Genomic DNA, 10,356 nt, shown 5'->3' with positions numbered 1-10,356 from the left:
TGCAGTGATTACTACACAAGTGAGGTTGCTGAGATTTACATATTAAGTATGGTCTTCACATCCATTGCTCTGTGCTACTACTTGCCTTCGCTGCTTGTACACTGAGGGTGGGAGGCTAATATATTTTTTGATGTAGTTGGGGTTTCTCTCTCTTCTCAACTTCTTGGTGGAAATTTTTTGCTCAGTGAGGTTGCAAGGCCTGTCTTGTAGCATCTGTTTGGGCTCTTTTTCTTTTTTCTCTCTTCTTCCTCCCTTGATGTACCCTTTCGAGTTCTCTATTAATAATATTTTTCCGTTTCAAAAAAAAACTCCCGTGTTCACAGAATTCAACGGTCTACAAATATGTAATGACAATGTAAAGATTAAAACAACGTTCCATCCATATAACCAACATATAGGAATGAAAAGCCATAGCATGATCCAACTGTATGAAAATTTCCTATGTAAAAAACCAATCCCTACAATCAATCGTCAATCTTTCTCCCACACACTCTCACAATCCCAAACTCTTACTCATTTTTTAAAGCTTGGAATACTTGTTTTCAAGCTCCAAACAGGACTCCAAACCCAGCAACTGATTGAACTCCTGAAAAGAGGTCACCATTTCCAGGTGATCTCTGGTGGTCCCATTCTCCTTCAGAGCCTTGAGAGCATCGAGCATTGCGCGAGCAGAAGCATAGATGGAAGTGAAGGGGTACACAATCAGATGGAAACCCATTGCTTTAAGCTCCTCTGGTGTGTGCAAAGGCGTGACCCCGCCTTCTAGCATTGTGCAAGCTTTTAAACCGTTGATCTTGCTTCCGATTTCCTTCAGATCGTCGTCGCTTCTTGGCCCGGCCACAAAAATGGCATCGGCTCCGGCCTAGCAACAAAATCAATAACAAATTACTCTGCCATAACCTGTTGGGAAATTTGGTTCGAGTTTGTCTGATAAAGAAAATTGTTCTGAGAGTGAGTCTAAAAGATAACGGCAAACAGAAATTCTATCTGTCAAATGTTACTCGGAAGACTACTCAGAATTCAAGCGTATGGTACATGCTACAGATTCAACTTTGATGTGTTGCGAACAACGCTTAGTTAGTGTCATAACTTGTAAATTTGTAATGAAATCAAGTCAACTTTAAGTATAATTTTGTTTGTCGCACAATTAGGATTAACATTCTTAACCACGAGTTTTCTACGGCCTGATAAACTAGTATCTACGGTTAAAAATGAAGATACTGTAGGATACTCTTGGTCTCAAGAAATTTGACCGACTTTAAAATGTGCTAGAGACTACTCAATTTCGGGCTAAAATTATCTGATGCGACAATGTTGTCTATAATTTGTCCATACTTCGGAGATCCCGTGAGATTGCATTTCCATCGTAATATGCAACACCTAGCGGAGGACTAAATCACAATCCGTGGGACAATCAATCCCACAAAATATGAAACATAAAGAACCATTGGAGACGTGGTATTATGTGAATACCTCCAAGTAGAGATTGGCCCTCGAAATGGCTTCAGAGAGACCATGTTCTACTGAAGTTGAACGTGCATCCGTCCTAGCCACCAGAAAGAAGTCTGAGTCGCCGATCGCATCTCTTGCTGATGCTATTTTTGCAGCATGCTCCTCTGCCGGTATCACCTAAAAAAACCAAGTATACAGAACCCGTAAACCAGATCCCTTAAAAAGCATTTACTCAATGAGAAGAGCACAAGGATTCTATTGTAAACAAGAATCAAAATAAGTGTCTAGCTTTAGTACCTTTTGCCCATCATATGCCCTTGTTGTATATTCCAGATTAAACAGGAACAGGGAAATTGTTAAGTACCATATGAATAGAAATAAACGGCGAAAGAAAAGACACCATTTGTAGTATTAAGGAGTTGTGTTTAATAAAGTCCTACCACACTTCTTTGGCCATGCCTGATCCTGTAAGGGAAATAAAACCATGGTCAGAATACTTGGGAAGCATCTTATTTCAAATTGAAATGGAGTGTTCTGATAACAGTTGGTCCAGTTAAATATCTTTGAAAACTAAGCAGAAGATTTAAGAAGCTGATTCACTTTCGGGGCTTTTTCCCCCTTAGATTTCGTCTACGTGCAAAATGAAGGTCGGATCACATATCTGTTGGACAATACAACACATAAAAACGAGCAATATTCTATGCTGCAAAAGAGTTGCTATACTGCTAATTCAGTGTCGTGCGATTAAAATGTGACTACGTATCCCACAACATTACGTATCCCCTCGAAATAGCCAGTCGCATCAATTAAACAGGCTGTACAAAAGGAACATTTACTTTTCCGTCTGATGTTCAAGCTTTGGTGAGTATGTGGTTTGCAAACAATTACTCAAACCTGGAAAAGTATTGCTGGGAAGCAACCCTTTTTGCAGGTCTCTGGACTCTGGTCTATCAGGCTTGCTAGGAACAATCTAATCTTTAACAATTCTCTTCCATGACAGAATGAGACTGGAGATTTGGTGAAAATCAGGGTTGCTCTATGGATGAAATCAAAGTTCAAGATTAGTGACTGCTCAGTGGAAGATTTCAGAAGCAACTTGGATGGAATTCGATGCATCAAAATATGAGGACTGCGATTACAATGGGATTGAGGAGTGGTAATTGGAACAGGATTTACCAGATGGATGATGCACTGACTGCTTACTCTGTTATTTCTATCCCTGTTAAGTGAGTTTTGTTTTATTTTTCTTCTGGTTGGTTTCTCGCCAACTTGTCTTGGGTCCTTTTGAGGCATATGATTGTCGAGGGCTGAGGTGCCAACCTTGCTGGGATGTCAGTTTTTCCCTGTTGTGATGCCATGATTCTTCAGACCTTTTAATCGTTGTAACTTGTCTCAATGATTAATAAAATTTTGTTTGCCGATCAAAAAAAAAAAAAAAACATTTACTCTTCCCTTTTCTATTTTTCAACAAAAAAAAGATTATCTTAGAAACTACAGCTATGGCGCATGATTCTCTCGACGCAAGATTGTCTTTGTCATAAAAAGGACCTAACAAAATTATAAGGGAATACCTCCAGAAAGCAACCAGCAGCACCTGCAGCTATCAGATCCTTGATGGTTCTTTGAACATTCAGAGCATTGCCACCCCCAGTATCTGTAATCAAAGTAAACATGCCGTAAATATGACACATTTTAGAGATATGTCTGTGAATATGTACATGAACAGGGGCTAGCTAATTAGTTTCATATGCTTAGTGTATCCAACAACATGAGTTAGACATTGGAAACTTTCCTGCATCGGCGATAAAGGGTACGAGTGGAGCGGCTGCACAGACCGACCGAGCAGTTTCTGCCATCTCAGGTTGCCTGTATTCCAAAATTGATTCGCATAATGAGCAGCCAATGAAATTATGACGATGAGAATAGTCGCACATCAAAAAAGAACTTCATTGTACTTGTCTTAACATTGATCAAAACTAGCAAAATAAAAGACAGTTTCGAATCCAATCGAAGTCATTCTGGAATCCCTTATAGTATCTTGTGATACCAACAAAGATTTTTCAGGCCAGGATCAGAGCAATTTTATCCTGAGTCCCACTTTTGCGAAATTCATGGATCTACTATTAGGTTGGGTAAACGAGCTGAACGAGTCAAATTGTTCGAGCTTGGTGAAGAACTTAATCGAACTAGATGAATAATTTAAACTTTGTCTTGGTTTTTTGGTGCGCAAACTTCAAATTGGCTTTAACAAAGCCGGTCTCGAGTAGCTTGAATTTTCTTGACATCACCAATTAAACGAGCCGAATAGTAGCTTAATCAGCTTGAAAAGAAAGTTTAAAGGTTTTTTTTTAGAAAAAAAAAAAAAGAAGGCAAACTCAAGTTACAAATAGGGATGGCAAACGTACCCGGCCCGCCTTGAACAAGGCGGGTTTTCCACCCCATTTTTGGGTATTAGGTTGGGGTCGGGGTAAGAATTTCCAAACCCGCTCGGATTCAGGGCGAAAGTGCCCTGCCCCTAAACCTGCCCCGAACCCGCCCCGGCGCGCGCGCGCGTGTATATATATATATATATATATATATATATACTTATATACACGTCCTTTCATTTTTTTAGCATTAATCCAAAAAACAATGTTTCTTCACTGTTAAGTAGCCTAATTAAATTTAAAAAGGAAATAAAAATTGATATTTATTGGTGTTTAGTGGATTTTTTAAAAAGTTTTCTTAAAATATTTATAATAAATTCTACACATAAAGAAATGGAATGAAGTATCTAAAATATTGATTGCAATTAAAAGTTTAGATAAAACTGCGATACCGAAAGACACAAAAATAATTTCAAAAGTTTTCTTTTTTGAATAATTTCTATTCTTATTCTTATTTAGCATTTTTTTTTTACTTTTTTACTTATACTTTAATTTTTTTTAAATTTTTACAGGGCAGGTAAACTCGTTCCCCGATCGGGGCGGGAACGGGGGTACCCAAAAAACCCGGTCAGGGTCGGGGCGGGGCCGGGGTTGGAAAATGATTTTTGGGTTGGGGTATGCAAAAACCTGCCCTGCCCCGCCCCGTTGCCATTCCTTGTTACAAACCATCTCGAATGACCTTCCAAGTTCCAACAAATCAGACAAAATCCGAACTTGAGTTACTTGATTTGTTTATCAGCCCTATCTACCATTAACGATAATCTTGAGTAACTTGATGTGGTTCATCTCCTTAACGATAATCATGAGTAGCGACGGTAAAATTAAAGCGTGACCAACGTTGGCTTTTTTAGGAAAACTCAACCTTAGCGAACACAACATTGGCATAAAACACACATCTCATTCAAAGTCTCCAGCTCCCAGCGATATTATCAACTATTCAACTTTAAAAACATTTATAAAACAAAAATTAATTATTTTAATGGTATAAAAACTAAGTACGTATTTTTCTAAATTCATTTTTCCTTCTTTTATTGGTTTACGTAATAAATAACTCGTTGGACTTCAAAGGAGTAGAAAAATAAGGGTCCGGCTAAATACAACTGCGAATTTACTACATGTAGTCAATTCATAAAAGGGAATCCCAAAATTTCCTTTTATGAATTGGCTACATGTAGTAAATTCGCAGTTGTATTTAGCAGCACCAAAAAATAAAGGTAACAGAACCAAAAGCAGGGAATTGGAAAGTAAAAGGACATTGTGGTCTTTGTAGAACAAGTTTTTCTTTTCATTAACTTCTTACTCTATTTTCTATAGGAGATATATACTTATATGGAGCTAAGCAATCTCAGCCGTTCGTTTCGGTATTGTACGGCCCGGATTAAAAATAATCTATTAACGGTAATAGATTATTTTTAATCTGGATAGTCCAAAACACTTTTGGATGACCGAAATTAAGCTCCGTAAAAACTTGTTTACAGCTGCTCTGTAAACAAGATTTTCTCTTTCTACAGTAGTGGGTTTAGTTGTTCTCATTTAATGATCTTTAACCTTTGCTTATAAGGCACACATTAACAAAAGCCTAATAAATATTACTCTGTAAAACATGCATTTGATTATTTTATTAAGTATATTAATAGAGGCAGGATTTTCTGTGTCGAAAACCCATGTGCCTCTGTGCCGAAGGGTTTTTCGGTCATTGAATTTAAAACATTAAAAAAATTATACAATCTAATGGCCAGAAAATCTCTCGACATAGAGGGACATGAGTTTTCGGGACAGAGGAGATCGAACCCCAAATATGCTTAGGTGATGACTTGTATGTAAATTGCTTGTATCACATGGAAATCAGGTGCTGTCGTATTAATTACTTTTTTTACCCTACCAATGCATTGATCACAACATCATAAAAAACCAAACATGGTCACTAATATGGTCAAATTAGCATTGTTCAGAAATGAAATGGGAGAGCAAAAGAAGAACACACGCGCGCTTTTGCTCACACGGAGAGAGAGAGAGAGAGAGAGAGAGAGAGAGAGAGAGAGAGGCGTACGTCAACAAGCCGATATCGGGTTTGCCAAGGAGCGAAGCCGAGAGGGCAGAGCCAGATATGAAGCCGACGGTGAAGCCGGTTTTTTGCACAATAGCGGCTGAGAGCGCGTCATAGCAGCCGGGTATCAGCACAGCCCCTTGATCTTCGATCAGACGGTGTATGCGCGTTTGAGTCCTCGCGGCTTGATAAGTCGACTTTTGCCCAACAGCTTTCACCATCAACGACATTTTCCAAACCAATTTCAAAGGAGAGAGGATTTTGATTAAGAGAGATGATTATATTTATACGACATTTTTCAAATCGCGTGAATAGGTTTTTTAAAATTCAGACCGTCCAATACACTTTGGACGCACGCGATTTAGCTCCATAAACGTTTATTCACAGAAAACTCCATAATAAAGTTTTTCTCCATTAACAAAACAAAGAATTAAGGAAAGAAAATGAAAAGAATGAATTAAGGAAACTTACTTGACTCCATTGAGTAGAACAAGCTCACTAACAAAACAATGGAAAAAACTAGCTAGCTAGTACAAAAAGAAAGAAAATGGAGATGAAATTATGAGGAGGGAAGAACCCTTTCTAGCTGGCTAGCTCGATCTAGCTCCCGACTTTTTCTTTTATAGGGTCCTTATTACACGTACGTGTCAAAAAATAAAAGACAAAAGATCTGGCCTAGCTACCACTTGTTTGAACCAAATTCCATTTAGAATTCTCTTTCAAGAGCACATAACCCACGTTTTCTAAGGCTTAAAACTAAGAGAATTGAATCAAATTGGATGGGTCGTCAATTTTTGTCTGATTTTTCCAACTGTGCCCCTCTATTGAGGAGCCTCTGGTTATGCCTTGCAGGGTAATTTTGTCTTTCCAATTCTAATGTGCTGACGTCGTATATATTCTCATCTCAGAGAGTAGATGGTTCCAGAAGAGATGATGTCGACTTCTCTCTCATCCTCATATCTCATCTTCTCTGGATCCCGAAGCACCATCTCTCTTTCTCCTCCCCCCACTAGAAATGGCCTACGCCGCCGCCCGCCTCGTCGTATCCTTCCAAACCTTCGACTCTGACATGTCCACCGACAAGGACGCTGTCCTCTTGCCCTCCGTCATGAAGGCTCCGAATCTCCGATCCGGCCCGACGTCGTCGCCCACGTTCACTTCCTGGCCTCCAAGAACAGCCGCCATCCCTGCGCCGTGTCCACAAAATCCGGCCACCAGACTTCCGCCGTTTGGGGCACCGGCCAAGACCTGGTGCAGGTGGCACAGGAAGGTACCCGCAAGCTTAAGAGGTAAATATTGGGTGAAATTGTTGTCTCAATATTCATGTAGAACCATTTTATTGGTTATTAGGATAGGAAAGCAACTAAAATTGCCCTTGTGAATGTTGCAGGAGACGATATTGTACAAGGGAATAAGAAGCTCCTACTTGGTAATTCCTTCATCTCGAGCAATTACTACTTCCGGAATCGGGGAATCATATTCTGTTATAGATTTCTGCGTAGGTGCAACCTTTTATTCTGTTTGCCAGTTATTATTCTTGATGCGTGAAATTGAATGCGTCACTGTGTAATTTAGGGCAAATTTTCCAGAGAGATTCCGCTCTCTTCAAATTACTCATATAATATGGGGCAAGTATGGAATTGAGATCCGATTTTGGTTTGATTAATATTAATGTGCTGCTTTTCAGTGCACGGCATGCCGGTTTTCTTTGTTCTGTTCTCATTTGCATGGGATATTAGATTTGCTTTTGAAAAAAGTGATTCTCTCATTGTTCTTTGCAGCAGAAATTTGTGGAAAATATTGATTTTAGAAACTATAATTCTAGAATGTGTCTCATAAGGTAGATGCCTATTATTGGTATGCAGATGATTTTTTTTGCTCATAACTATCTGTGGCTCTGTGAACAAGGTAATAGAGACAATAATTGTAAAAAACTCAAGCTATAGTAATTAGATACATAATCATGGTTTGTGGGCACTGATCTAGCTTGTTTGTTTTCTTCCTGTAAAATGAGAGCTTCTTTCCTGACTGTCTGTCTTAGTGGGACATAAAAAGTCCCTAACATCATCCCTCTCAATTGCTGGTAGTTAAATGCTTAGATACATTGATGGAAGGATCAACAACATGATGATAGCTTAGATGCAATTCGATGAGAACATTGGTTCTCAAATGTAATTTGTTAGTATTTTTGAATAATCTACTAGAGTTACTCTTTTTTGTTTTTGAGACCTATCCCTATCCTCACTTGATCAGGATAGGCAGCAATGGTGCTCGGCTGCAATTGCTATTAGAGTTGCTCTATGTTACCACTTATTCGTTCGGTTCCTAATTTAAGTTGTATGCTACAGCACTATGGTGATTCAGTCTCCGTTTTCGCTGGACTTTAGAAAGGCATCCAACTGCTGCAGATGGTATTCATGCCTTTTATTATGTTCCTACTGATCAAGCTCAAAAAGTAATAGTTGCATTATCATACACGGGAGAAAATGGTAGCATCGTTTTAAAAGCATGCAGCAGATTCATGCGCGACTATACTGATCAACTAGAATTGGGGTTTTTTTTTGGCAGTGGACTTCAGAGATCTCTTTGGTTGTTGGCCAAATGCTTTTCTTTGCTTTAGTTACAACATAACTGTTACTCCCTCCGTCCCGATTTGTTTGTCCCCTTTTTGACTTTTTGAGAGCGTTTGACCTCTCAAAGAATTGGCTATAATTTTCAATTCGTAATGTTTTTAATATGCAATATAGATCTTGTTTGATAGGTCTCAATTAGTTTTATTATACAAAATCTTCAAAATCATAAAAAACATTATAAATATAAGATATAAGTATATTTTTGAAAGACATGTATTTCGACAATTGGACAAACAAATTGGGACGGAGGGAGTATCTTTTAGTGATGGAAACTATTTTTTTCCCTGGTGAACAGTATGGGAGCTTTCATTCTTAGTGTTGGCACCAAAGGTGTGCATGTCTTCAATTTCAATCACTTTTATAACCATTGTGCAGTTTATTTCTTGAATTTGCTGACATGTTTCTTTTTCTCACTGGAAACCAAAGAAAAAAGGTTTAGCCTACCAATGTCGAGGATAATGATCCATCAGCCTATGGGTGGACTTGAAGGTGGTGATATAAAGATATGGAGATCCAGGTATCTGTCCCGTTTCTTGATGTTTTTCCTTTCTTCTCTGTTTATTACACTTTTAGCTTTTGCGTAATTGCATTTCTGGTCACCGCTAACACAGGTGAGTCTGTATACTTATGTGTGTGGAGACGATTGAGTGTTTTTTTAACAATTGCATTGCTATGACCACATATATTTGGATGCGGATTAAAAAAAGTGTTTGGAATTGATAGACTCACTTGAGCATTTGCACTAGATATCTGAACCTCACACACAACAAACACATCGAAAAATTGAGTACACGTATGTGTCGAGCCATGTTCACATAAAGTATTTCTGTCCCCACATTTTGTCTAACATATTTTCCCGTTTGCAATTCTTTCTGCTGTAAAATGTGGTAAATTAAGTAAAATGGAACAGTGGAAAAAGCTAAAATTCAGTTGTTGTGTAAATTTTAGACATGAAATAGACACAACTAAAAGTTGCTCCAACACGTAAAGAAACAAAAGGTTGAATTTAATGAGTTCGCTTTACTTTTAAGCATCAGGAACTATGTGCTGCAGAGAAGCAGTAGTTAATTCCAAATTACATGAATGAAATCAACTTGAAATGTGAGGTGGTGAAATTTACTAATTCGATTGTGATCCTTGTTAGATTTATAAACTAATTCGATTGTGATCCGTGTTAGATTTCATCCTTGTCGCAGTGCTCGGGAATCATGACATCAAGAGTTGTTGTCATTGATGGCATCGAAAACTGGGAAAAAAATTATGAATGGGTATGAACACGTACTTAACTTGTTCTATGTTTCGGTGAAACTGATTATGACAAAAAAAATGCATGCGATGGGTAATTTTTGGAGCATATGTGCTTATTTTGTGCTTATTTTGGGTTAAACTTTTCTTTAGATGTAGTGTAAAATACTCAACTATTCTTTTGCCTAGGTCCACAGCAAAAACTAAGAAACTGCTTTTTCTTCCGTTGGTGTGTACTGATAATTACCAATTTGTTGTAATATGCAATCGAACTTGGTTCGAAGGATTTTATTCGTACGGATGCAATTATGTGATAATATAGGTATAGCCAGGGTCTTATTTATTTGATTCATTGCAGTTATCGTATTTGTTCTATTGATTGTTCTATGCTTCTAGGGCTCCAAATGAGCCAACCTGCTTGCAATTCGGTCATAGCTTGGCTCATTATTGCGTCAAGCCGGGCTTTATATACTTAAGTTTAAGAATTTTTGATATTTTCCCTCAATACTTCAGGTTTTTTGTTTCTACTTTCCAGTCAAAAAAGATACTGTAG

General features: G+C 38.1%; 2 protein-coding genes across 9 annotated transcripts; one reads left to right on the top strand and one right to left on the bottom strand.

The window, feature by feature from the left end:
- Positions 1 to 362: 362 nt before the first annotated feature.
- LOC131306588 (carboxyvinyl-carboxyphosphonate phosphorylmutase, chloroplastic) lies at positions 363 to 6,531 on the bottom strand. The gene is made up of 8 exons (XM_058332923.1): positions 6,397 to 6,531; positions 5,929 to 6,136; positions 3,248 to 3,318; positions 3,024 to 3,109; positions 1,893 to 1,917; positions 1,751 to 1,768; positions 1,474 to 1,631; positions 363 to 862 (listed from the first exon to the last, which is right to left on the bottom strand). Exons 1-8 carry the CDS (start codon positions 6,404 to 6,406, stop codon positions 521 to 523), a joined length of 918 nt encoding a protein of 305 aa, XP_058188906.1. The 5' UTR covers positions 6,407 to 6,531; the 3' UTR covers positions 363 to 520.
- A 270-nt stretch (positions 6,532 to 6,801) lies between these two features.
- On the top strand, positions 6,802 to 10,155 carry LOC131306587 (uncharacterized). 8 transcript variants are annotated; one of them, XM_058332920.1, is made up of 4 exons: positions 6,812 to 7,225; positions 7,316 to 7,354; positions 8,854 to 8,888; positions 8,985 to 10,155. In XM_058332920.1, exons 1-3 carry the CDS (start codon positions 6,941 to 6,943, stop codon positions 8,872 to 8,874), a joined length of 345 nt encoding a protein of 114 aa, XP_058188903.1. In that variant the 5' UTR covers positions 6,812 to 6,940; the 3' UTR covers positions 8,875 to 8,888; positions 8,985 to 10,155. The 8 variants fall into 8 exon arrangements, with proteins under 8 accessions (XP_058188899.1, XP_058188897.1, XP_058188903.1 ...); XM_058332918.1 differs by having other exon boundaries at positions 6,814 to 7,214; XM_058332916.1 differs by lacking the exons at positions 8,854 to 8,888; positions 8,985 to 10,155 and adding an exon at positions 8,179 to 8,297 and having other exon boundaries at positions 6,802 to 7,225.
- Positions 10,156 to 10,356: the final 201 nt, after the last annotated feature.

Source organism: Rhododendron vialii, chromosome 11a, assembly GCF_030253575.1.
Source record: "Rhododendron vialii isolate Sample 1 chromosome 11a, ASM3025357v1".
In the NCBI taxonomy this organism is placed as follows: domain Eukaryota; kingdom Viridiplantae; phylum Streptophyta; class Magnoliopsida; order Ericales; family Ericaceae; genus Rhododendron; species Rhododendron vialii.
This window is presented reverse-complemented; position numbering and strand designations above follow the sequence as displayed.

Bases quoted from the DNA above. Each gene is read 5' to 3' on its own strand.
- LOC131306588 (XM_058332923.1), bottom strand. The intron at 3,110-3,247 runs CAGGAAAGTTTC...TTACTTTGATTA, and splicing joins CGTACCCTTTATCGCCGATG to CAGATACTGGGGGTGGCAAT. The intron at 863-1,473 runs GTATTCACATAA...TTTTGTTGCTAG, and splicing joins GGGCCAATCTCTACTTGGAG to GCCGGAGCCGATGCCATTTT.
- LOC131306587 (XM_058332914.1), top strand. From the start codon at position 6,941: ATGGCCTACGCCGCCGCCCGCCTCGTCGTATCCTTCCAAACCTTCGAC. The intron at 7,215-7,315 runs GTAAATATTGGG...TGAATGTTGCAG, and splicing joins GGTACCCGCAAGCTTAAGAG to GAGACGATATTGTACAAGGG. The intron at 7,355-8,984 runs GTAATTCCTTCA...TGGAAACCAAAG, and splicing joins GAATAAGAAGCTCCTACTTG to AAAAAAGGTTTAGCCTACCA.